The sequence below is a fragment of the Rattus rattus genome, chromosome 2 (assembly GCF_011064425.1).
Source record: "Rattus rattus isolate New Zealand chromosome 2, Rrattus_CSIRO_v1, whole genome shotgun sequence".
Taxonomy (NCBI): domain Eukaryota; kingdom Metazoa; phylum Chordata; class Mammalia; order Rodentia; family Muridae; genus Rattus; species Rattus rattus.
Genome location: NC_046155.1, coordinates 171,364,963 through 171,391,994, shown reverse-complemented (window position 1 = coordinate 171,391,994; position 27,032 = coordinate 171,364,963). Strand labels below are relative to the sequence as shown.

The following is a 27,032-nucleotide window of genomic DNA, read 5'->3' as shown; positions in this document are numbered from 1 at the left end:
TCTGTGGGCACTACTCATGCACACATCCCCCTACACACACACACACACACACACACACACACACACACACACACACACACACAGGTACATACATGTGCACATAATTAAAAACAATTAAAAGTAAAGGGGAAGATGCTGTCTGAAGAGATGATGGACCTCATCTGAACACATGTTTTCAGAAGGAAGCCTGCAAGAGTTGTTTTTTTGGGGGGTTGGGGATTTGGCTCAGTGGTAGAGCGCTTGCCTAGCAAGCGCAAGGCCCTGGGTTCGGTCCCCAGCTCTGAAAAAAAAATTTTTTTTTTTTCTGGATATTCTTCATAATTTAGATGTCAGGGTCACACAGGCTCTCCCTGCTTTCTTCCCATTAGCGTAACTCGAACCCAGGGTCTTGTAAAAGCTAAGCAAGAGCTTTCACCGAGCACAGCTACACACCCCAGACCTTTAATGGACATCTTATTTTATTTTTGTACATTTTATTTTGAGTCAGGAGTCACTAAGTTGCCCAGCCTGACCTTGAATTCATTATGTAGTCCAGGCTGACCTAGAACATTCCATCCTCCTGCTTCAGCTTCCTGAGTGCTGCGATGACAGCTGTGTGACATCAGGTCCAGCTGCCACCAATATAAATGAAGCACAGGTCCCCTGGTGTGGGGAGTTGGCCAAAGGCACTGATGGGAAAGCCCAGGGTCCCCTGGCTATGTGTCACCAGTGTTTCCTCTTGCTAGCCACCGCCCCTCTGCTCCTCTGCCTTCCTGTCCCTTCTGTTCCCAACTACCCATCCTCACGCCACCATCCGAGAATTTCTCTAAACTAAGTCCTGACTTTGTTTATATGATTTTGCTCCCTGCTGGGTAATGGAGGACAGTCTGGGACATGTCCTTAAAGTTCCTTCCTGAGCCAGCTCCCCAGGGACCCTTACCCTCCAAAGGAGGAAGTGAGGCTGCTTGAGAACCAGTGGTATTAGCCAATGTGCTGGCTGAGAAGTCCGGCGTCACCCCCATTCTTATGGGCCTCAGTTTTTCAGTCAGTTACTTGGGAAAAGGATGGATTAGCTGGACTGCACATTTAGGCTGGGATTAGAGAATATTCTGCTCTACATGTGATCACTTCTTATGTTTTACATTCAGGATTCACATACAAAGCTGACCAGTAAAGTCACTCAGTGAGGGGTTTGGAGTGCGGCTCAGCGGTAGAGTCACTGCCTAGAATCCCCAGTGAGGAGCTGGAGTCCTGCTTGAACCCATGTCCTAACATGGGAAATGCCTTGGGGTTCAGAGACAAGCCTCAGAACACAGAAAACACAATTAAGACAGGTGCTCTTATGTGTGATATTTTGCTCGCAGGGATACTGCTATCAATGCTGGGCCGTGTAGCGTGGGGCTGTGACCCCAACACTGCGGCAGAGACACAAGAGGATCAGGAGTTCCAAGGATAGCCTAAGCTACTCAGTGAGTTCGGAGCCAGGCTGGGTTACATGAGACCGGCTTTTAAAAACAATTAGAAACCAATTTCCTGAAGAGTTGAGTCACTCCTCCAACTTCAGAGAGTGAGTAAAGCGGTAGGTCCGTGTGACTACGCGCTGACTCGCTTCACTCCCCGATGAGCGTGCAAACCGCGGAGGAAGGCGTACCTGGGACTCGTTAGACTTAATTGGGACTAAGCAGACACCTCCTATGGGCAGGGAAGCGGACTCAGTACGTGACATCACGCAAGACGTGGTGACGTCAGTACGTCGGGAATAGGGCTCCGGCCACGCTCCCACCAGCGGCCGTTTAACGGCACCGCCCTCTGACGCTTCACTTCCGCCGTATATTTGCATACACAACGTAGGACGTCGAGACGTCGACGCGGTGACGTCACGAGCGCCCCCTGCAGACAAACACCCTCCCCACCACCCCCGCCGCGAGCCTGCGAACGCACGCTCGTACGTAGGCACGTAGGCAAGTCCCTCCTTACGCAGGCACGCACGGACTACCGGCGGGCGGGGGAGGAACGGAGAGGTCGGCGGCGCCCCGCCCAGTCAGCAAGGTTGCGCGTGCCCAGGGCGGCCGCCAAGATGGTGGTGGGCGCGTTCCCCATGGCGAAGCTGTTCTACTTGGGCATCCGGCAAGTTAGCAAGCCGCTGGCCAACCGCATCAAGGATGCCGCCCGCCGCAGCGAGTTCTTCAAAACCTACGTCTGCCTGCCTCCAGCCCAGCGTGAGTCTCACCCCAAAGGCCCCAGCCCTTCCATTCCCGATCCTTCTAGTTCAGGGGAATGGCTTCTGTGCCTGACCAATCCCGGCGCGAACCGGCAAAACGCTATAGCCAATGAGGATGGCTTCTGTTAGAGGGGCGTGTCATTCGCCCAATAGGAAAGAAAGGCGAGCTATCAGGGGCGTCACCGCGTGAGTTTGGAATGCAAGCCAATAGGGAAGAGGGCTTGTGGCGGTTGACGTCTACGCAAGCCAATAGGGTGAGGTATGAGAAACATTAGGGTGGGACTTGTCAGAAGTTAGGGGCGGGACTGAGAAGCCCCCTGGAGGTCCCCTACGGAGCCATCCTTAAGAGAGACGCTTTACTATAGAAACGCTGGCTGTCCCTAAGTTTCCCTGCCGACCTGTGGGTGCTTTGCGTATCACCCTGGGTTTAGAGCACAGAGCTTGTGAGTTAGTTTTACACTGACTTAGGGTCGTGATGGTGATGGAATCTTGCGACCTGGCAAAAGGATGAATCCAGAATGGACGTCCTTCCGTTTATTTATGAGTTTCCTCATGCCGGTCCATTGGTTCGGTAGCCGCACGGTGCAGGCTTCTTGGCTGGGCACTGGGAGATACGGTCCTAATATGTCAGCGTTATCTCAGAACTGTCATGGACTGTAGGCAGTCTCCAGTTTAGAGCAGCCAAGTGAGCCAAGGGAGTCTCCTGAGCGAGCAGAGACTTCACTTGCTTCGCAAAGCACCAGATATGTGTTCCTAGAAAAGACCCATCTATCTCTATAAAGCAGAGACGAGGTGGAAGCTTTTGTAATGTGTCGAGAACTACTGTTCATGTTTCTCCAACGCCCCGTGTAGCTTATATGTGATATGATGAGTGTCTGCTTTGAGCTGACCCTGCTTATGAATCAACAGGGTCTAAATACCCATACAGTGACAATCTAGATGGGGTGGTAGGCCCACTAGATACTTGACCTGACTTGGAGTACAAAGAGAAGAGCACTTCCTGGCAGAGGGTACATCAACTGAGACCTGAAGGTTGAGGAGAATCTCACCAGACCACTGAGGGACATTGTTGCCTCCAGGGGTGTAGCATGAGCACTAATGGGACCCTTAACTTTTCAAACCCTCCCCATATGTGTTTAGTAAGATTCTTGGTCCTTTTGGTGTTCGGTGGGCCTTCTGCCGGGCCATAGGTCTTGCAGTTGAAAAGTTTTGGATTTTGAAGCAAGACATGATGGTGTAGATTCGCATTGCAGTATTAGGGGGGTTGAGGCAGTAGGAACAGGAGGGCAGGGCCAGCTTCAGATACCTTAAGATACCTTACTGAGTTCAATCTGGATTACATGAGACCTTCTCTCAAAATCAAAAAAACCAAACAGACAAACAAACCAGCCTGCAGTGGTGGTATACACCTTTAGTCCCAGCACTTGGGAGACAGAGGCAGGTGGATCTCTGAGTTCAAGGCCAGCCTGGTCCACAGAGTGAGTTACAGGACAGCCAGTACACAGAGAGATGCTGGCTACAAAACAAAACAAAACCAACAAAAGAAATAGGTACCATGTGTTTAAATCTCAGCACTTGGAAGGCAGAGGCAGGAGAGTCAGTGCAAGTTAGAAGCTATTTTTACTTATAAAGTGAGTTCCAAGATCTGCAGAACACAAACCAGGGATGACTGCTTAAATTTACAGAAAAAATAAGTAAGCCGTCACAGGCAGGAATTCCGTCACTCTCCAAGATCACATTCCATCATAGTCATTGTGGAGGCTGTGCCAGAGCCTCACTGTGGACTCTGGACTCTGGGTCTGTCCAGCTTCCTGCTTTCCTTCCAAGTCATGGGACTAGTCTTAGCTTTGTGGTTTAGGGAACAGCTTGACCCTACCCCTTAAATGACTTTGGGTGGGTGAAGGTAGCCTACCTGAGCCTCTGTTTCCAGTTGTGTACAGAGGCTCTCATGAGACAGGAGCAGTTGGTGCCTGCCTGCCTGCTGGGTTCCAGGCCTTATTCTCCCAGCCTGTAGGGCACTGTGTCCTTAGCAGTTGCAGTAGCCTTGCTCTTCCCACTGTGCATATATGCTGCATGAAATGCTGCCTCATTGTGAGGAGTATGAAGATGTAAAGAAACCCACGTCTCAAGGATTCCTGTCGGGGAAGATAGGCAACAACTGACCTCAGTACATAAAATATAGGAAGTGTAGCCAGGCATGGGACACATTCCAGCACTTGGATGCTGAGGCAGGAGTTGTGCCTCGAGTTTGAGGCCAGCCTGGACTACACATAAGCCTCAATTTCAAAAACAAAAAATAAAAGCCTGTTAGGTAGCAACAACTGCTGTGGAAGAAATCAGGAGGAAGGAGTTGTGTAAGCAAGAGTTCCAAGACCCCACTGCATCCGGGGGGAAGGAGCTATGTAAGCAAGGTTCCTGAGGTCCCACAGAATCTAGCACAGTTGATGGAGGAGATCAATAGACCAATGGCAATAGGAAGATAGATCATGAGGGGGCGGGTCCTGACCACTGCAAACACCTTGGATTTGCCTGAGAGGGCTCATAAGTGTGTGTGTGTGTGTGTGTGTGTGTGTGTGTGTGTGTGTGTGTGTGTGTGTGTGTGTGTGTGTGTGTGTGTGTGTGTGTGGAAACAGAGAAACAGAGAGAGAGAGTGTGTGAGTGTGTGTGTGTGTCCTTGAAGATGGACCTCAGGGTCTTGTGTGCACTGGGTAAGAACTTTACTACTGAATCACACCTCAGCCTCAAGGTATAGTTTATTAATTTTTTGTGACTGGCTCTCATGTAGCCCCGCAGGCCTCAAACTTGCCACATATTAGAACCTCAAACTTCTGAATCCCCTGTCTTTGACTGCCACGTGCAGGTTTACAAGCATCTAAATCTATACATTTTATTGTATGGTTTCAACAGTTTCACTATTTTGTATTCCCCTGTTACCCTTTCTTGCCCATTCCCACTGATCCCCTCTTCTTTCCAACTAGCCCTCTTTCTTATTTCATGACTTTTTCCTTCCTTGAGACAGGGTTGCCCTGGCTGATCTAAAACTGGCTGTGCAGACCATGCTGAACTCATAGAGACTTCCCTGACTCTGGAGTTCTGAAATTAAAGATGACTCCTTATAGCCAGACAGTGTTGGTGCATGCCTTCAATCCCAGCACCAGCATTGGGGAGGCAGAGGCAGGCAGATCTCTAAGTTTGAGGTTAGCCTGGTCTACAGAGTGATTTCCAGGACAGCCAGGGCTACACAGAGAAACCCTGTCTTGAAAACAAAGAACAAGGTGGCTCATTATTATTATTTTTGAAATCTGTGGAGTTGGTTGGCTGTGCATGGGTGAGGGGTTGTATTAGCCTGACCGTAGTATCACCTCTCAGTGAAGAATAAGTCTCCCCTCCTCCAGCAACTGTTAACTGCAGTAGTTCCTTAAGGCAGTCTGGGCCTGGTGAGAACCTCCTGAGTTACATTTTATAGGCCTTTGGTGTCACTGGCTGATGTGATCCATCAAGGAGACAGCTTCCACAGTCGAGCTCCTTTAATCTGCAGAGTGACTTGACACTAGCTAAGCCTAGAATGTCAGCTACTTAGGAGGCCCAGGCAGGAGAATTGAAAGTTCAAGACCAGCCTGGGGAATAGAGTACATTCACAACCAGAACATCTTTTGAGACACTGTCTCAAAATAATGAGTGAAAAGAGTGGTAAGTAGCTAATGATGCATCACGGTGGTAGAGAGCTTTCTAGTACAGGGGTGTGGGTGGAGCCAGCATGCCTCCCATGCCAACACTTGGAAAGGTGGACGCAAGAGCAGGAGCAGATGAGGAGTTCAAGGCCATCTGCAGTTAATAACTAGTTTGAGGCTAGCCTGGGCCATTCAAGGTCTGGTGCCCCTGTTCTCCACAGTTATCTCTGCCCACCCTTGTTTTTCATGACATTGACACTAGTTCTCAGTCTGGATCCCAGTTGCGTGTCTTTGGCAGGGACCCCACAAAGTACCCATACCTATCTGGGGTATGCACATGTGCGGACATGGTCTCAAGTCCCGTGCCGTGGTTAGCAAGTCAGCCTTCCTTTCCTGTCAGTGGTGATTGATCTGGAAACTTGCTTGAAGGTAGAGCTGGCAGGAGTCAGGTGGGAGAGAGTGGATGGCAAACAGGCAGAGAGGACTCGCTGTGCTGTTGGAGATGCTCTGAGCTTGGAGAGCCTCCCTAGCTTGGGTCCTGCTTTCTTTCAGTCAGTCTGTCCTTCTTCACGGTGCCTGTGGCTCAGCAGTTGAGCAGTGGCTCGGCATTCCCAGGTGTTTCTGCAGTCACTGCTCTCCCTCTGAGGACTTAGTGCTCAGCCCTTGTGTTGTACTTTACTTTGTTCTAAGTCAGAGCCTCACTCAATCCCTGCCTGGCCTGGAACTGTGTGGACCAGGCTAGCCTTGAACTTGTGGAGATCTCCCTACCTCTTCCTCCTCAGTGCTGAGATTAAAGGTGTGTACCGCCACATCTGTGTGCCTGCCCCTTCTTATCCACACAGCTGGGAAGGCCACTGTGGCTGCTACAGCTGAGAGAGTACAGGGAAGAATCCCGGAAGTTCAGTAGTCATAAAGCAGAAGCCTGCCCTGTAGTTCCTGCCTGTCCCGGGTGATCACACACTCCTGGGAGGAAGAGACAGCCTTACATCCCATCCAGTCCTTGATGCACTATGCAGTGAAGGCAGGAGTCTTGTTTTCTTCTTTTTTGACTTTTGAAGTCAGGGTGTTGTACAGTTGTGGGTACTGGCCTGGAACTTGTGGCCATCCTCTTGCTTCAGAGGTCTTTTGAGCGCTAGGATTTTAGAAATGTACTGCAAGTTCCAAGTGTTCTCTTCCCCAGCCTCCATCACAAGGTGCGCGTGTTACCATGCTTCCAAGGAAGCTGAGGGTGACGTGGCAGGAAGGCCCCAGCTCGCTTGCCTGCACTCCTTCCTAGTGTGCCCCATGCAGTAAGCAAGGCCGTGGCCCTCCAAAGATGCCCACTCTTGTAGTAATTGTATTTCATTACTGTAACTGAACGCCTGAGGCAGACTAGGTGTATAAAAAAAGAGGTTTATTTAGCTCAGAGTCTGGGTATCATTTGCATCCACTCAGCTCTTTTGCTGGCCTTCTTGCTGGTAGAATTCTGCAACACCGCTGTGTCTGGGGCTTGTCTCTGTCTGTAGTGCCATCAGGAGTCTGGGATTCCACCTTTGGGCTTCATTCTAGTGATCTTAGAACCTAAGGCTCCTCTGTTTCTTCAGCAGCAGCAGAGCTTTCTGGGGATTAGACTCCTGCTGGAATTCTAGGGACAAAAACACCTGAAGGGTAGGCATGGTGTCTAACGCTCGCATCCCACAGACTCCTTTTCTTTCTCTTTTAAATTAAGAAAAAACAAGACATTTTTTTTCTTTTTTTTTTCGGAGCTGGGGACCGAACCCAGGGCCTTGTGCTTGCTAGGCAAGTGCTCTACCACTGAGCTAAATCCCCAACCCCAACAAGACATATTTTTACTTCTGCGTATGCATGTGTGCCACATGTGTGCAGGTACCCTAGGACACCAGAAGAGGGAGCCAGATCCCTGGAGCTGGGGACAGATGGTTGTGAGTGGCAGGGTGCTGGGAAGGAAGCTCAGGTCCTCTGCAAGAGGAGATGCTCTTAACCTCAGAGCCATCTCCAGCTCTGGAGTTTGTTTTGGGGAGTGGGAGTGGGGATGGGAAGGATGTCTGAGACAGACTTAACACACTGTTGGTCAGGCTGGCCTCAAACTCATGTGAATTTCCTACCTCAGCCTCCACAACAATAAGGCATCTGCCACCACACCTGACAGCAGTGACCTCTAGTTTCTTTGGTCTGTGGCTTGGCTGGGCTCTGCTGGGAGGTTCCTGTGTTGGGGCGCAGGAGCTGAGTGGCAGGCAGCAGGTGGTAGGTGCCACCATGGAGCATTGGTACCCTAGCTCCGCTCCCTGTAGTCCTCTCCCAAGAGGTTCCCAGTTCAGCGGGAAGTGGGTGCTGTAGGCACACCCACTGTGTGATATTCAGAACATGTTGCCCTCTCTGAGCATCTATTCTGTATTTCAAAACCAAGCAAACATTTGGCCATTGTTCTGCATGTCTGTAATGCCAGCTCTGGGAGTCTGAGGACAGGAAGAAGTATGTTCAAGGTTCACTTTGGTTACTAGCCAGTTGGAGGTCAGCCTGGGCTACATGAGATTCTGTCAAAACAACGAAAGGAGGTAGTCATAAAACTTACCCCTGAGATTCCTGGGTGGATGTGGAAGACTATGGATATGGTTGTTCTCCGTGGCTGGGAGGGCACAGAGTCTGTTGTTATGTGAGAAGAGGGCTTGGTACACTGATAAAGGCTGTCTGCCCTTGTGTCCCTGCTTTGTGATTTCCTCTGGGTGTGTCCTGGTCACACCATTGCCTTTCTGCAGAGTAGAGTACTCGTGACCGATGACCAGTGCCCTCAGCATGCTCTGAGGCCAGTCAGTAGCACGGCTCACACACAGCTCAGCCTAAGACACCTGGGCAAGTTATTTAACCTCTCTGGACCCTGGTTTTATAGTCTGTTTTTGAGTGCCCTGACACTTTTATAAGTTAGTATGACAAAGAAAAAAAATTTTTTTAAAAAACATTTATTTATTATGTATACATCACACAGCTTTCTGCCTGCATGTATGCCTGCAGGCCAGAAGAGGGCACCAGACCTGATTGTAGATGGTTGTGAGCCACCATGTGGTTGCTGGGAATTGAACTCAGGACCTCTGGAAGAGCAGACAGTGCTCTTAACCTCTGAGCCATCTCTCCAGCCCCCCCCCCCTTTTTTTTTTTTAATAAAATTAAGGGTTGAACTCAGAGCCTCAAGCATGCTAGGCAGGGGCTCTACCACTGAGCCACGCCCCCCAGCCCCTCACTGGAGGATTCTAGGCAGGGGCTCTACCACTGAGCCACACTGTAGCCCTGGCCTAACCCCTAAGTGCTGTTGTGAATGTTAGTTGAAATACATAAAAGTGTGGTGCCATGTTTCTTTCTGTTGTTCCCATCATGGTAATGCTGGCTCCTGTGCTGTTAACACCTGCTCTAGCTCATGCTTAGGACTTGCAGCCTGTGTGGGTTGTGAGCCCTGCTCAAGTTGGCTCTCACAGGCAAGTCTGGGCGTCCTCTCTCCAGTTCTAGCCTGTGAACAATGGCTGTTTGATCAGAAGCTACAGTTAGAGCCAAGCATGGTAGCACAGGCCTGTAATCCAGCAAATGGGAGGCTGATGCATGAGGACACCTGTGTCACACTGAGCTCCAGTGGGCAGGTGGCGCACACCTGTAACTTCTGCACTAGGGAGGCAGAGGCTAGAGATCTGGAGTTCGGTCGTTCGTCCTCGGTTCTGGACTGAGTTATAGGTCAGCCTAGGACTCATTAGGCTCTTTCTTAAACAAAGCACTTTAGCAATGGAGGCACATAACTAGGGCTAAAAGAAGCTCACTTTGGGAAAATAGCTGGGAATAAAGACAAATGAGAAAGTCAAACTCACAAGCATCTGCAAAAGCATCCACTGCCCCATCCTGCCTGTAAATGCTCCACGCCGAGCCACACCTTCTTATAAACTGAGTGTTTGAGTTCTTCAGAAAGAGAGGCCAGGTCTCCTACAGCAAGGGAAGGGCTAGACCAGGCCACTGATGGTTTGGGACCTTTCCAGCCTCTAAAGGCCTGGGAGATGGGAGGCATGCTGCAGGGAAGCTGGGTAAGAGGCTACCTGCAAGGGGTTGGGGATTTAGCTCAGTGGTAGAGCGCTTGCCTAGGAAGCGCAAGGCCCTGGGTTCCGTCCCCAGCTCCGAAAAAAAAAAAAAAAAAAAAAAAGAGGCTACCTGCAAGCCGTCCTGAGGACCACAGCCTCAGCTCCCAGTGCAGGTTAATCATTACTGTTGTCTTTAATATTATTTTGTACTGGACATGGAACCATGTATACTAGACACCTGCTCTAGCACTGGCTGTCCCTTCAGCCTCTACATGGACATGTTGTCCCCTGAGCTTGTCCCCTGAGCTTGTGGCCACTGGCTAGTCCTTCTGTGGGTTTACAGCCTAAATTATATTCTGCTAAAAAGGAATGTGTCTGCCATGCCTCTTGGCTTAGAGAAGCTCATGTGATACTGTGGGACCACAACAGAAAAATGTATTCTGTAGACAAGGGGGCACCACACTGGGCAGGAGCCTGAAGAGAGTCTGCAAGCTGAGATCTGGAAACGCTGCAAATTACAGTATTGCCAGATGTGAACCTAAAATCGCCAGGTTTAAAGATGAGCCTGGGGCTCAGTGGGTAGAGTCGTAGCCCAGCAGTGCACAAAGGGTGTGGTTACACGCCACCTTACCCAGCACTCTTGAGGTGGAGGCAGGAGGATCAGAAGCTCATGGGCATCCTTGGCTATATTTTGAGTTTGGAATCAGCCTGAGCTACACGAGACTGTCCCCCAAAAAAACAAAAACAAAAAATCAAAACCAAAAATACCTAAGTGTATATGTTAAAAATAAAAAGGTAAAAAAGAGGAATAATAAACGCAAGTAAAATTGAAAATTACCAGGAAACTGGAAAGATAGAACCATTAAAACATCTAGAAATGACAGCCCCAACAGGTCACACCTCAGTTGGAGAACTAGGCCTAGCCAGGCATGGTGGCACTTGCCGACAATCCCAAAGGAGATCTCAAGTCCCAGGCAAGCCTGGGCTATACAGTGAGATCCTATCTAGAAACCAAAGAAAGAAACCCAGGTGCAGTATCAGACCTGTAGTCCCAGCACCTAAATGGCTGGGGCAGGAGGCTTAGTTGTCTCAGGGCAGCTGGGCCCCTGAAAACCAACCAAACAAACAAATATGAAAAAAAGAGAAGAAAGGCTAGTGCTGGTGTAGCCCAGTAGTTCTGTGCTTGCTTAGCATGCACAAGGCCCTGAGTCCATTCCGGCAATGCACACTCACATAGAAAGGGCCATGGTGTGTGCTGTGCACGTTTTTAATCCCAAAACATAGGCAGAGGCAGGTAGGTCTCTGTCAACTGGAAGCCAACCTAACCCAGGCCAGCCTGGGCTCCATGGTGAGACCCTGCTCAAGGAAGGAAGTTAGGAGTTAGGTCGGGAGGAGCTGGCAAATGCCAGATCAAGTACAGTACTGCTTGCATAACGGTTGGCTGAGCAGCAGGTAGGTGACCTGTAGGCACAATGTGGCTGTGTGGGTATTTGCCTGAGATGCTCAGGGGTGCCACCGACATGGCCTGGCCCAGCTGACCTGGGGAGGCACTGGCATTTTTATTTTAATGCTCTCCAGAGAAGGTCATGTCCCCAAGATCTATTTATAGTTTTGAGAGTGTCACATCAGCTCCCGTGTGTGGCAGCCAGACTGTTGCTGTTGACCTCCAAACACTCAAGATGCTCCTCTCCTACTAAGGAAACACTTTCCTTTGTGTGTGTGCGCCTGTGTGTGCACATGCATCATTCAATGTGACCAGTTACATATCTTGCTAACATAATGTATGTAAGTATTTTTTAAAAATGAGGACTGGCAAGCGCAAGGCCCTGGGTTCAGTCCCCAGCTCCAAAAAAAAAAAAAAAAAAAAAAAAAAAAAAAAATGAGGACTGGCATTAATTCATTTCATATTCATTCTCTCTCTCTCTCTCTCTCTCTCTCTCTCTCTCTCTCTCTCTCTCTCTCTCTCTGTTTTTAGAAGCAAGGTCTCACTGTGTAGTCCTGTCTATCCTGGAACTCTGTAGACCAGGCTGGCCTCACATTCGCAGAGAAACACCTGTCTGGCTCCTGAGTGCTGAGATTAAAGGCCTGGGCCCTATGCCTGGTCTTCCTTAATTGTACTTTAGAGTTCTTTATCCATGCTACCCACCCCAGTGCTGTTGTTTACATAAAACAATGTCATGGTGACTCACATCTCTAATTCCAACCCTCAGAAGATAGGAGGATTGCTGATAATTCAAGGCCAACCTGGGCCAAAGAGTGAAATCCTACCTCAAACAGAGTGGTACTCACTGTGAGTCCTCAGCGCAGGTCTGAGCTGACATTGGGATGCTCCTCCACCCACCCCCATTCCCAACCCCCCCAACTACAACTCTTGCCACTTGACAGAGTGCTGTACTCCTGTAATCCCAGCTACTCAAGAGGCTGGTGCTGGGTGGTTGTGAGTTTAGGGCCAAGCATGGCCACTGGGCCTGTCTGAAAATGAAGTTTTTAACCAACTGTGGCTAGGCTTGGTGGCACACACGACATTTGAGAAGTGGAAGCAGGAGGACCAAGACTTTAAGGTCATTCTCAGCTACTTAACAAGTCTGAGGTCAGCCTGGGCTATGTGAGATTGTCTCAGAACAACATAGGGGGCATATAGCTAAGTGCCTAGCCTGCTTCTGTCTCCATAGCACAAAAACAAGCAACCTCTTCAGGTCCTTCCACTGTGATTTATAGTGCTGTATCACACTCTCCTGACCCAGGCTGCCTGCAGTACTCTGAGTGGACAGGAGAGGGCGCCTGAGTCAGTTCTTCAGCTCTGTCCAGCATCTGAGCTTGCTCTAACTGCTGACAGGCACAGAAAGCCAACTGAGTAGCCGCCTGATAGTGGGTGTTTCCAAAAGAGTTTGTACTCCTCTCAAACCAGCCACCAAACCTGGAGTCGGACCTCCTGCTGGCTAGACAGGAAAGCACCTCTAAATGGTTTGGTGATGCTGCCTTCCTCTTGCTGACATTTTTTTTTTTTATTCAGGCAGTTCTCATGACCTCAGTAAGGCTGCTAGGGCTCTGAGCACCAAGCTTCTTATTTCTTTCCTTTAACTGAAGCACATGCCTGGTGCCTGAGGAGTTCAGAAGATATAGTGTTGGATCTCCTGGAACTGAAGTTATAGGCAGCTGTCAGCTGCTGTGTGGTTGCTGGGAACTGAACTCAGGTCTTCGAGATGAGCAGTCACCGACTGCTCTTAACCACTGGCCATCTCTAAAGCCTCACACCCAGCATGCATTTTATCCTTCTGGAGGGGCTTTCGGACGTAGTTTAGTAATAGTGTGCATTGAGGCCCTAGGCTCTTTGCTACGGAGTGGGGGTGAAAGCAACTGGCCAGATATGGAGACACAGCCTGTAAATCCCGAACTTGAAAGGTGGGGTAGTAGGGTCAGGAGCTCAAGGTCACCCTCACCGACCAGCAAGCTCCAGGCCAGCCTAGGCTATGTGAAAACTTGTTTAGAAGTGGGGTTTGGGGATGGAAAATGTTCTTTCAAAGCCTGTGGTAGACTATTGTGTCCTGGTCATGTGCTGCCCTGATGTGGGAAAGAGAGGCCTGTATCTTTGTTTTGAGACAAGGTCTTTGTGATGGTTTGTATATGCTTGGCCCAGAGAATGGCACTATTTGGAGGTGTGGCCTTATTGGAGTGGGTGTGTCACTGTGGGTGTGGGCTTAAGACCCTCATCCTAGCTGCCTGGAAGCCAGTCTTCTCGTAGCAGCCTTCAGATGAAGACGTAAGATTCTCTGCTCCTCCTGTACCATGCCTGCCCAGACACTGCCATGTTCCTGCTATGAAGATAATGGACTGGACCTCTGAGCCTGTAAGGCAGCCCCAGTTAAATGGTGTCCTTATAAGACTTGCCTTGGTCATGGTGTCTGTTCACAGCAGTAAAACCCTAACTAAAACAGTCTTTCTATGTAGCTTAGGCTAGTCTGAAACAGTCTTAATTCTCAGCCTCCCAAGTGCTGGAATTAGAGGTCTGCATACCTCTACTGTGGCCATTTTAAGCTGCACAGATGAAGAAACTGAGGCCTCAAGGCAGGAGATGGGGAATGGCTCAGCACGGGCTTCGAGCCAGACAACCTGACTCTTTGGCGGCCTTAACCACAGAGCTCTAGGGCTCAGCTCCAGCTCCACTCTTGTAGACAGCCCTTCGGTCCCCATCAGATTGCTACAGTCCTCGCTTGCTTCTGGGATAGTGAGCCACCACCCTTGAGCCATATGCGGGGACACGTGTGCTCCCTCCCCTGTTGCTGCTCTCCACATTTGCAAAGTGGGATGCAGATGCACTGTGCTATTTGGAACCCTGACCAGTCACACAGCAACTAAACAGCAGGTGCAGACCGGAACCCAGGACCGCCCAGCTCCAAGCACACCGAGCCTCAGTCTCTGGGACTCCTAGGTGTCCCTCTCTTACGCCCAGCTGGTCCGTCCAGGTCTGGTGGGGAGCATAGGCAAAGGTCATTCTGTGGGAGTCGGTAGGAGTTAGTCACCATTCCTGTAGTTAGTGCCTGCGTGTGCCTGGAGCTGTTCTAGAAGGAAGAACTGTGAGTCAGTGGGGCAGACAGGAGGGGATGTGCTGTGCACAACTGGGAATCCCAGCCCACAGAGGCAGAAACAGGAGGAGTTCAGAGGCAGCCTTGGCTACACAGGGTGTCTGTCTGTACTTATGTGTGTGTGCTGTGTGCCTGGTGTCTGGAGGCCAGAAGACTGAGATCCCCTGGAACTGGACTTATAAACTGTGTGAGCCACCCATGGGTGTTACAAATAAAACCTGGGTCATCTGGGAAAGTAGCCAGTGTTCCTAACTGCTAGGCCATCTCTCTGCCTCCCTGAATTTTGAATTTTATTTTTATTTTATGTATGTATGTGTACGTCTGCACACACATGTATGCACCATGAAGGCCAGAATCAGGTGTTGGATGGCTGGTAGCTGGCTCCACCTTTCGTGGTCCTCCACAAGAAGAGTTAGCTGTCTCTCCAGGCTGTTGTTTTGTTTTCTTGAGGCAAGCTCTCACTACATACCTAAGACTGGCCTCTCGGGGCTGGGGATTTAGCTCAGTGGTAGAGCACTTGCCTAGAAAGCGCAAGGCCCTGGGTTCGGTCCCCAGCTCCGGAAAAAAAAAAAAAAAAAAAAAAAAAAGACTGGCCTCATATTTGTGATCCTCCTGCCTCAGCCTCCTACATGTTAGTAGGAACAGTCTGTGTCACTGAGGTAGGCTTTAGAGTTAGAGTTGAGCTCACTGGGGCCTATCTAGGGAGGACAAGGCAGAGACTGCTTGGAGCCATGTGATAATCTACTGACCAGTAGCAACAGTGGTAACTTAATTATGCTATCATTTTGGCAAATGATGCTAGATCTTATTAGGAGTTTATGGTGAGTCTGGCTTTGTGAATGGGGAATATTCTATAGAGAATTGAGTCGGTGGCAGCCCAGGCTGAGGAATAAGTCCTTGTACCCAAACCACTTCACTGGGGTTTCATGAGTAATATTTATTCTTTTGTATATTTTAAGATTTGTTTTTATACACTTACCTAGCAGGGGCACTACCATGATCATGAAGGGGGTTTTCCAGAGTGAGCTTATCCATTGCACTCCAGATGTACTGACCCCTGCAGTTTCCCCAAATGCAGGAAATTCCAGAGAAATTTGTAGTAGTGGGGGACACTGAGCTCTCCTGTGGGGAGTGGGAGAGAAGGAAAGATTTGTTTTTATTACTTTGTGTGTATTATGTTTGTCCTGAGTAGATGTCTGTATACATGCTTGCAGTGAGTCCTGTGAGACTGAAGTGCAGAAGGTTGTAAACTGCCATGTGGGTGCTGGGAATCGAACCTAGGTCTTCCAGAAGAGCAGCAAGTGCTCTTAGCCGTTGAGCGATCCCATCAGCTCTTGTATGTAAATTCTTTAAAGTTTTTTTTTTGCTTGTTTGTTTGCTTTCTTGTTTTGTTTTTGTTTGTTTGCTTTTGTATTTCAAGAAAGGATTTCTGTATGTAACAGCCCTGGCTGTCCTGGAACTTTCTCTGTAGACCAGGCTGGCCTTGAACTCACAGAGGTCCACCCACCTCTGACTCCTAAATGCTGGGATTAAAGGCCTATACCATCATGTCTGGCTAAAATTATATTGTATGGGGTGTGGTGTGTGTGTGTGTGTGTGTGTGTGTGTGTGTGTGTGTGTGTGTGTGTGTGTGTGTGTACATGCCACTAGTGAACATATGGAAGTCAGAGGACAACTTAGAGGAGTTGATCTCTTCTTTACCACGTGGGTCTCAGGGATGGAACTTGGGTCACCAGCTAGGTGGCCGTCACTTTGGGGCACTGTACCATCTTGCCATTCCCAATTCTAGATGCGTATTCTTATTGAGACACAGCATTCGTGTGCAGGGAACTGTGCACAGGGAACGGTCATAAAGGCACAGTCCTGCAGTAGAAGCTCTTAGGAGGTTTTTCTGCCCCAGGTTCAGTCCCAGCCTGGATTACACAGTGAGACCCTGTCTCAAAAACACGGTAAATAAGGCAAGGATGGCGGCACATGCTTGTGGTCATCCTTGGCTGTATAGCATATTTGAGGCCAGTGTGTGCTCCATGAGAACCTGTTAGAAAACAAGAAAGCAAGAAAGAAAAGGTCATCATGGTCTGCATATTGCGTTACAGATTGGCCAAGGCTAATCAGGGAGACCATGTTTCAAAACAACAACAACAACAACAAAAACAGTTTAATAAACAATAAAAACTAAAATGAAGACAGGAATGGTGGTGCATGCCTTTGATGCCCTCAGCTTTGAGGCTGAGGCAGGAGGATTACTACAAACTCAAAGCCAGCCTGGTTCTACATGGTGGATTGCCAGGTCAGCCAGGCATAGTGAGACCATCTCAAAGACTCCATGGGGCAGTGGTGCCTCACACCTTTAATCCCAGCGCTTAGGAGACAGAGGCAGATGGATCTCTGAATTGGAGGCTAGCCTGGTCTACACAGAAACAACTGTCTTTAAAAAAGGAAAAGACTCCATTGAAAGCACATTCGGAAAGGAGCTAGTCTGGGCACCCCCTCTCTTCCCACTTGATAGGCACCCATGATGCTGGCCCAGTGAGGGTGAGCACCTGCCCTCCCCGCTCCTCAGGGCTCTAGTGCTGAGGAGAAGCAGGGCCAGGCAGGGAGGCAGCTCCGCTCTTCACTTAGCTCCGTCTGCACTGAGAACCTAGGATCGGAGCCTCCTAACCCACAAGAGCTGCAGCCCTCCCTCTGCATTCTGGGAAGGGAGAGAAAGGGAGTCTTGCCAGGAAAGTGGGCGACAGTGCCATGGAGGAAGACAGCGACCACTCTGAGGTGACCTAAAGAGCAGCAGTCGGAGCTCAACGTGGCTGCTGGGCCTTCACAGCTTGTGTGTTCTTGACACTCAGAGAGCAGGTGCTGTGGTCTGCTAGGCGCATGGCTTCCCATCCAAGGACCTCTGTTCTCATCAGGTTTCTGCTCATTGCTGCTCTCTGGAATCTTGGTGTCTCTTTGAACTAGACCTGATCCTTATGGTGCCCAACTACCCCAGCTACTCAAGAGGCAGAGGCAGGAGGATCATGAGTTCAAGGCCAGCCTGTGCTACATCTGAAAAAAAGTAAAAAGTAATAGGACATAATGTTCGTCATCCCCAGCACATGGGGAAGTAGAAAAACAGTCAGAGGTTGAAGGTCATCCTTGGCTATATAGGGAGCTGAAGGCCAGTATGAGCTACATACGTACGTATGTACGTATATACATACATACATCTATCTAAAACAAAAAGATGGGGTCTAGCTCAGTGGTAGCAGGTGTGTTCAACGTGCATGAAGCCCTGGGTTCTGACCTTAGTCTGAGGGAAGAAAGGCCACAGATAACCCTGGGAAGACACTCCATGTTCCCTGGGTGAAGTAAAGGACAGGTCTTGCTTAAGGTGACCTCCCACTCCCACCTTGGTCTCTGACTGCAACTGGAACAAGAAAGTGTTGGGGGTGGGGCTTTGGAACACACCTGACCCCTCTCTCCCCTGCAGTGTACCACTGGGTGGAGATGCGGACCAAGATGCGCATAATGGGTTTCCGGGGCACAGCCATCAAGCCACTGAATGAGGAGGCTGCAGCAGAGCTGGGTGCTGAGCTGCTGGGTGAGGCCACCATCTTCATTGTGGGCGGAGGCTGCCTGGTCCTGGAGTACTGGCGCCACCAGACTCAGCAGCGCAATAAGGAGGAGGAGCAGCGGGCAGCCTGGAATGCACTGCAGGATGAGGTGGGCCGCCTGGCACTGGCCCTAGAGGCACTGCAGGCTCAGACACAAGCGATGCCCTCCTTGAGTGCCCTGGAGGAGCTGCGTGAGGAGCTGCAGGAGGTGCGTGGGCAGGTCTGCAATGCCCACTGTACTCCCAAGTGCCAGGCAGCGTCTTCCAGGAAATAACCAGCTGCTGGGGCCTGGACATGTCTGTCGCCATGTGGCCCCCAATAGGGCCTTCTCCTCACACCTCCTGGCCTAGCAGAAACCACGAGGACCTTGATGTAGCTCTGACGTGTGGTCACCCTTTAGTGACAGAATCCGGGCATTTCCCCCTGGGAGCACTCAGCAGAAGAAGCATTCAGACAGAGTCCATCCAGCCTCTGACTCAGCCCTCAGCCCCACCAGGAACCACATTGGACCTCCAAGGACTTAGCCGACCTATCTCAGTCCCCACTGCTGTAACAAAGGCAAAAACGAACCCAGGGTTCAAGCCTGGTCAGGAGGTAGACAAGGTCACATGCCCATCATTGGAGCCCCTCCTTTTTTTGGTGGACACAGGCCACTGTGAGCCTTGCCTCAGGTCAGTGCAGTTCCCATGGAGGCCTCAGAGTGCAATTGATGCCCCACTCTCTCTCCTCATTCTTCCTCTGGGGTCCCAAGGGGGTCATGCCTGTACAGATCCCCTCACCCCTCAGCCTGTGGCATTACCCCACTCCCTCCCTCGGCACAGACTGACCTAATTGGCTGGAATCTGACCTGTCTTAGTCACAGCCCTGCTGCCCTGTCTGAGAGTCCCTGGGCCTTGTTTCAGGTGGCACCTATTTCCTCCTGTCCTTCAGTGGCATTTTTCAGTTGGGTGGGTTAGATGTCACCCACACATCTGTCTGCACCCTCCATATCCCTGTAGGCCTGGGTCCCCCCACCCTTTCTGTTGGTCCCGCCTTCCTTGCCTGCCCCCCGAGACATGACATATCACTAGGAATGTGGTGGAGGACACAGAGTAACCTGTTCTCCCAGCAGCAGAGGTCAGCTGCTTTGTTCTGGCTTCAGAGGCTCCATATTTCCTGGACTCTGTGTCCTGTCTTTATGTGGCTTTCTCTTCCCCATCTGTCTCTTGAAAGGACACCTGCCCTGACTACAAGACCCACCCTAAATCCAGAATGACCACATTTACATCCCTGAAGACCCTTTTTCTAAATGGGGACACACAGGTTCCAGGATTAGGACTGAGGTTTTCTTTTGAAGGCCCTCTGTTCAACTTGTTGCCTTCTGTGGCTCTAAGAAGACACAAGGCCCCCGCTGTGCTGTTTGTCCTTTGGCCGCCTGCTCACACACAGCTTCTGGGCTGGGCTAACCACTGCAGCTCCAGAAGGGTTGTGGGTGCAGCAGTCTCTGTCATGGCCTTCTAGTTCCTGACGGAAGGAGCCCAAGAATAAGAAGGCCTCCTAAGGATATATGTGAGGCATAATTAATATGGACCTCCAAACTGGGCCAGTGTTCATTAACAAAAGAGAAAGCCGTGCGTGGAGACACACACCTAGAATTTCAGCACTCAGAGGCTGAGGCAGGAATGAGCCTGGGTCATCCCATTGTGAATTCCAGGACAGCCTCCTGAACCACAGAAAGAGGCCCTGTCTTTTAAAAAAAAAAAAAAAGACAAAAAATAAAAAGACAAAAAATAAAAAGAATGGCAAACACCTTGGAGGAAAGCCAGAGATTTTGGCTCTGGGGCAAAAGGGGCCAAGACTCCTGTGAGCTCTTTCCCATATTGGGAAACTGAGGCCGAGGAAAAGGGAAGCTAAGGGACTTGGCCAAGACCCCATAGCTCAGGAGGGGCCAGCTACAAAGGGTGGGGAGGAAGGACCAGAGGACCCAGATGGTTCTGGCTGCAGGGCAAGGTGAGATGAAGGCCTGACCTCTTCCCAGTGGCCAGAAGCAATGGGTTTCTGCCCCCTATCAGAAAAGCCCAGGCCATACCCGAGCTCTCTGAATGTAGGAAACAGGTTCACCGACCCTGGCCCTTGTCCCTAGAGGTGGCACTTGCACCCAAGGGGGTGAAAATGGCCCATGCCCAGGATTCCCCAGACTGAAACCAATACTGAGACTGTACCTGTTTCTTCTAGAAGAGGCAGAAGTTGGTATCTTTAAATTTAGGAGCGGCTGAGTTAGGTGAAAGCCTAACTGGGGACAAGGGCTACATGGTGAGGGAACACAGAGGGAGGAGGAGGGAAGCTGCCCAACTGCCATGGTTACCCCTGGGAGTCCAGTCTGGCACTAACAGGCCCAGGACACCTGAGCCACCCTGGCCTGGGTCAGTCCTCAGCATTAACAGCAAAGCCAAGACAGGTGAAGGGCGCTGAGCCCCATCAGGTCAGTCATTCCTCCAGCAGACTGGCTTCACTGTTAGTCTGTTGTTCCTCAAAGAACCCCGTAGGAATAATATTTGTTCTGCTTGCTTGGGAGGAAACAGGCACCGAGATGAAATGTCACCTTCGGGTCACCCAAGCATGAAAGTAGGCCTCTGTCCCCAACCTGGCCCTGTGGAACCTTCACCTGTCCCTGGCGTATGTGGAGAAGGTGAGGTCTGTGGCGGCCTCACCCACAGCGACAGTGCAGGAAGCAGTGTGGTGCGGTGTGTGGTTCCTGAAGTCTCTGCAGGGCAGAGGGCCAGAGCAGCGTCCACAGTTCTGACCCCTGCTCACTGCAGCGTTACGTATTCCTGCAAGGGGGAAGGGGGGGAATAAATTTATGAATGAAGCTGGTTGTCTGCAGTTTTATTTGTGTGTATTTTTAATTGGAAAAACCAATAGACTGACGGATGGAGGCACTGGCCACCAAGCCTAATGGCCTGAGTTGGATCCCCAGGACTTGCATGGTAGAAGGAGAGAACGGACTCGCTCAGGTTGTCCTTAGACCTCCGTGTTGACCTTGTAATGAGCACACAGCCATAAACACACAAAATGTGATGAGAACACAGAGACACAGTGTACAAAACCATCAGTCCAACAAGTTCCAGGATGGCCAAGGCAACACAGAAAATCCCTGTCTCAAAAAAGAAGAAAGAAAGAAAGAAAAAAAAAAGACTGCAGATTTGAGGGGCTTTATAGCAAGACCCTGCCTAAACCAATCCAGGATTGCAGCAGGCACGGTAACTCATGCCTCTGAATCTCAGCACTTGGGAAGCAAAGGCTCGAGGGTCAAGAGTTCAAGGTCATTATCCTTACAAAATGAGCTTAAAGTTTATCTAAACCAGAAAAGCTGCTCTTACTTTATTCTGCCATTGAAGAGTCATGGAGTTGCCCACTCTGTGACCCAGCCCTGTTCTTTGCCATGCTGGGTCCCCATCAGAGCCCCGGTCAGCTGCAGCCCAAGCCTCATGGATTTACAGCCCAGTGAGGAACAACTGCACACTTTCTCAGTGTCACCTGCTCCCTCCTTGGTTATGTGGGTAGATGGGGCTGGACCAAGACTCCTCCCTTTGAGTGACTTGGGGCTTCAGGACATCTCAGACAGAACCCTGTCATAGGAGCTCACAGAGCCTGAGTCAGTGTCCGTGGCTCTGCTTGTCCCATCCCTGGCTGTTGATTTCATTGTTGGACAAGCTCCTGGTTGGAGAGCCACCATAAGAGAATGGATCTTATACAAGCTCCAGCCATTTTCCCTGCCCCCCAGGGCATCCCTTGGCTGGCCAGTGTGAGCACTGTGGACAGACTGACAGGAAAAGCCTGCCTAGCAGCTGGGGTGCTGTCACCTACCAACTGGACAAGTGCATGGAGCAGCTGCTGTGTCTGGTTTTCCACCAGTGTCTGGAGCTGCCAGGGACAAGACAGAGCTCAGCAGAGCCACCATGGAGCTGTCATTCCAATGTAGGGGTAAAGAGCTGGCTCTGGAGAAATGGTAGAGTGGGCAGGGCTCTTGACTAGCAGGCCTGAAGCCCTGGATCCAGTCCCCAGCACTGCATAAACTCCCTTTACCTGTCATCTTGGTGCTGTAGAGGTGCCTCAAGTTCAAGGTTGAACACGCCAGAGGAAGACACAGGTAAGAACAAGCAATCCCAACGGTGCTTAGCAGATTAGGCCCTGAGCTGAGTCAGTCAGTGAAGGCGTAAACAGCTTCACAGTTTCAATGTGAAACTCACTTTCACATTGCCGGTGGCCACTTTAGCCGGGTTTGAGACTTGAGAACAGTTACCCACTGGTCCTTTACAGGAGAGGTTCACTGACCCCATACAGCAAGGGCTGACAAAGGCACCCTCTTAGGGAGCCCAGTGTGGTGGCACACACCTTTACTCCCAGCCCTGGAGAGGTAGAGGCTGTCAGAGCTCTGAGTTCTAGGTTGGCCTGATCTACAGAGTCCCAGGACGGCCAGTGGCACTTAGAGTGATCCTGTCTCAAAAACAAGGTAACAGAGAGGTGGTGGCACAGGCCTTTAATCCCAGCACTCAGGAGACAGAGGCAGGAGGATCTCTAAATTCGAGGCCAGCCTGGTCTACAGAGTGAGTTCCAGGACAGCCAGGGCTACACAGAAAAGCCCTGTCTTGAAAAACAACAACAAAACAATCAAAGCTCTGCAACAGAAGGTCACTAAGGCCCTGACCCCTGAGCCAAGCGTTAGTTCCTTCTGTGTTCCTGATCGTCCTCAATCCCCACGGGAGCTGCTACCACAACCTCAGAAGGCCTGAGCTTGCATTGAAGTCCTTGAGAAGGAAGAGCATGTGTGATGGATCATGTATACATTGTAAATGTATACACTGTAAAATAACCCTCTTCTCCCTATATGTGGAGTATAGTGTTGCATTATTCAGGACACATGTGTGTATGTATGAAACATGATGTGTGTGTTGTATATATATTTTCCTGGAATGACAGTTTGTCCAAGTCATTACCCAGCAGAACTTGCTATTACGTCTTGTTTTGTGGTAATCTACTTCATAAAGAAGAGCTACAACAGGGCAGAGGTGGCTCACGCCTTTAGTCTCAGCACATGAGAGGCAGAGGCAGGCCAATATCTGTGAGTTTGAGGCCAGCCTGGTCTACAGAGTGAGTTCCAGGACAGCCAGGGCTACACAGTGAGACCCTGTCTCAAAAACCTTACTGAGGGGACTGGAGAGATGGCTTAGTAGTTAAGAGCACCGACTGCTCTTCCAGAGGTCCTGAGTTCAATTCCCAGCAACCACATGGTGGCTTACAGCCATCTGTAATGAGATCTGTTGCCCTCTTCTGGTGTGTCTGAAGACAGCTACAGTGTACTTATATATAATAAATAAATCTTTTTTTAAAAAACTATATACATGCTTGAATATGTATATGCATATGTGTGTTCTGTGCACCTAATATATATTTTTAAACATAACACATAAGGTATGACTACACACACCTTAATCCCTGCTCTCAGAGACTGAGACAAGAAGAGTGTCACAGATTTGAGGCCAGCCTGGGCACAGTAAATAAATGTAAAAGGCAGGTCTGGTGACTCGCACGTGTAGCCCCAACACTTGGAAGATTCAATGAGTTCAAGGCATCGTTAGCTATGGAATGAATGTAAGGCTAGCCTGGGGCTACATAAGAGCCTGTTCCAGGGGTTGGGATTTAGCTCAGTGGTAGAGGCTAGCCTGGGGCTAAAAAAGAGCCAAAAAAAAAAAAAAAAAAAAAAATCAGCCTGTTGTAAAAAAAAAAAAAAAAACAAAACAAACAAAACACAGGCTTAGTGGCGCACACCTGGAATCCCAGCACTAGGGTTGGAGGTGAAAATAGGAAAATAAGGAAATCAAACTAGCCTGGGCTAAGTAGCCATTGAACTCACTAAGTTGAGACTCACCAAGTTGTGAGTTCAGTGCCAGCCTGGATTATATGAGACCCTGCCTCAGAATACAGAGCAACAACAACATGATTATAAAACTAACAAGCATGGGCCGCTCACATCCGGTCACTGAGAGCAGGAAGGAGGCTCACCAACGCCTGGGAGCCCTGAGCAGCCCAGGAGAGCACAGCAGGAGCCTGGGTGAAGCTGCAGCAAGGGGAGCAGGGAGCTCTGCACTAGTGTGAGCAACCACAGCAGGAGAGTGGGAACCTGGGTAATTTTGTGCAAGATGTGTCATGAGTCTAATTAAAATGAAAAATGGCCGTAGAGTTACCTTTGCTGGTAGAAGTGCACACTGCTTGCTGCCTGACTGGATTTCATAAAGGGGAGCCCAGATAGCTAGGTGTGGTGGCAAACTCCATTAATCCCAGGAGATCAACCCAAATTTCAGGAGGGTGTCCAGCTCAAAGCCAGCCAGGGCTACCTGGCTTTTGCCTATCTTGAAAGGAAAAAAGAAAAACAGCAGCCTTTGGTAAAGGAGGAGAGCAGGGTGAACTCCGGTTACAGAATCAAACTCTACTGCACCATTACTCCTGCTCCAATGGACCCTTTCCCTGACAGCGGACTCGCTAGGGCTTCACCAAATCCAGAGAAACACTTTGCTTACGGGCTGTTGAAGCTTCTGACTAGGCTGTAGGTGAGGTGACACACACAGCTTGGAATTTTATGCTCCTGAGTGCATCTGCTTGACCTTCCAGAGTTCTCAGACCAGGTGGCCGAAAGCCAGCAGGCAGGACGGGTTTCGTTCAGATTCTTTTGGGCCTCTGCAGCATCTGTTCCTCCAGGGTAGGGAGCAGGACCCCCTGGAGTAAAGAATCCTGTGACCTACTATTGCACAAGGAACATCATAGAATTTCTTTATGGCCAGCCAGAAGTGCCAGAACATTAGAGTTTCAGTGGCCAGCATGGGGAGGTCAACTAAAATCAGGAACTATGACTAAAAACTATAGCTGGTGGCTATGAAGCACTGACTGCTCTTCCAGAGGTCCTGAGCTCAATTCCCAGCAAGCACATGGTGGCTCACAACATCTGTAACGGGATTCGATGCCCTTTTCTGGTGTGTCTGAAGAGAGCGACAGTGTACTTACATAAAATAAATAAATCTTGTACAACAATGCCAAGCAACCAGAGCTTCCAGGGACTAAGCCACTACCTAAAGACTATACATGGACTGACCCTGGACTCTGACCTCATAGGTAACAATGAATATCCTAGTAAGAGCACCAGTGGAAGGGGAAGCCCTGGGTCCTGCTAAGACTGAACCCCAGTGAACTAGACTGTTGGGGGAGGCGGCAATGGGGGAGGATTGGGAGGAACACCCATAAGGAAGGGGGGGGGGGATGTTTGCCCGGAAACCGGGAAAGGGAATAACACTCGAAATGTATATAAGAAATATTCAAGTTAATAAAATAAATAAATAAATAAATAAATCTTAAACAAAACCAACGAGAGCCAAATGACTCCAAGGGTAAATAAAGGTGCCTGTCACCAAGCCTGCAGAGCTGAGTTCAGTCCCTGGATGGCAGAAGGTTAGAGGAAAGAACAGGCTCCCTGCAAGTTGTCCTCTGACACAAGTGCTGTGGCACATAGCACGGGGACACACACAAAATGTCAAAGATAAATATGAGATTCAGTATGTGAGGGCTGGCTGAAGTGATGGTTCAGCATGTAGAAGAGAGTCAACTCCCCAAAGCTGTCCTCTGACATCTACATTCTCCAACTGGCACATTGGACACACACAGTAATCATAAATACAGTGTAAAGATGGATAAAAGAGAAGCCAGGCATGGTAGTGCATGCCTGCAGTCACATAAGTGTGCACGCGCGCGCGCACACACACGCACATACAGGTCCCCACACAGATACTATACATATACATGTACACACAGACATACACACACACAAAGGAAGAAGAAAAAATTAGAGCAAAAACTGTCATTAGTAGAAATGACTTGCGTGTGTGGCTGTGCCTCAAAGATAGTTCAATGGACTGGACATTCCAAGCACTTTTAAAGATTATCCCTTAGGATCCCAGGGCAAACGCCAGGCCTCTGCGTGTGTAGGCTAATCCTTCAGTGTACACAACAGGGAAACTCCCAGGATCCAAGAGAGACAAAAGTTACAGGAGCCAGCCCTCAAAGCTAATGAGTGGGCGTGTCTTCCTGTGTCCACTCCAGTATTCAAGGATAGCATCAAAGTCACATAGCTTGAGGCCAGCCTGACCTACGTGGGAGTCGGTTTCAAACAGGAGTAAGGATCTGGGCTGGATTATTCATGACTGTAATCCCAGCCCCAGGAAGCCGAGGCCAGAGGATTGCTGTGAGTCTGGGGCCCACTTGGGCTACAAAGTGACCCTCTCCTCCCTCCCCAAAGCCAAGTAGTGATGGTGCACACTTTAATCCCAGCATTTGGGAGGCAGAGGCAGGCAGATCTCAGAGTTCAAGGCCAGCCTGATCTACAGAGCAAGTCCAGGACAGCCAGGGATACACAGTTATAAACCTATCTCAAAGCAAAACAAAAAATATAAAGTGACGTTAAACATGATGGCGTAAGCCTTTAGACCAGCCCTCAGGAGGCAGAGACACAGATCTCTGAGTTCTAGACCAGCCCGGAAGATCCAAGCTCAGTCTCAAAACACCAAAACCTTGAAAAACCAAGAAAGGAGGATTCAAATCATTTTACCAAACGCCCTTTTGGAGAAAGGTACTTCGATCCAGACTGTCCAGAGATAGAGCATGAGGTCAGACGTTCCGGACTCCTAAAGCTCATCTCCAGGGATCTCAGAGCAAAAAGCCAGGCCTCCAGATGGGCACATGAATCTTTTCATTCATGGCTATGCATAAAAGAGACATCCCCAGGTCCTAAGGGAGAAACAAATAGAAGATGGAATCCAGCCATGGGTGGTAGAGACCGCCTTTAATCACAGCACTTGGAAGGAAGAAGCAGGAGGATCTCTTTCAGTTTCACACCAACCTGGTTTATATAG

The 27,032-nt window shown here is 49.8% G+C and overlaps 1 protein-coding gene and 2 pseudogenes across 2 annotated transcripts; all 3 read left to right on the top strand.

Moving 5' to 3' along the window:
- Positions 1-1,888: 1,888 nt before the first annotated feature.
- Positions 1,889-20,944, top strand: LOC116892543 (optic atrophy 3 protein homolog). The gene is made up of 2 exons (XM_032894308.1): positions 1,889-2,198; positions 17,973-20,944. The coding sequence occupies exons 1-2, from the start codon at positions 2,057-2,059 to the stop codon at positions 18,368-18,370; spliced, it is 540 nt and encodes a 179-aa protein (XP_032750199.1). The 5' UTR covers positions 1,889-2,056; the 3' UTR covers positions 18,371-20,944.
- Positions 15,478-15,631, top strand: LOC116894942 (annotated as a pseudogene).
- On the top strand, positions 18,302-20,944 carry LOC116892542 (annotated as a pseudogene). Its single transcript, XR_004386957.1, has one exon. The product of XR_004386957.1 is annotated as an uncharacterized LOC116892542 (transcript).
- Positions 20,945-27,032: the final 6,088 nt, after the last annotated feature.

Bases quoted from the DNA above. Each gene is read 5' to 3' on its own strand.
- LOC116892543 (XM_032894308.1), top strand. From the start codon at position 2,057: ATGGTGGTGGGCGCGTTCCCCATGGCGAAGCTGTTCTACTTGGGCATC. The intron at 2,199-17,972 runs GTGAGTCTCACC...TCTCCCCTGCAG, and splicing joins CTGCCTGCCTCCAGCCCAGC to TGTACCACTGGGTGGAGATG.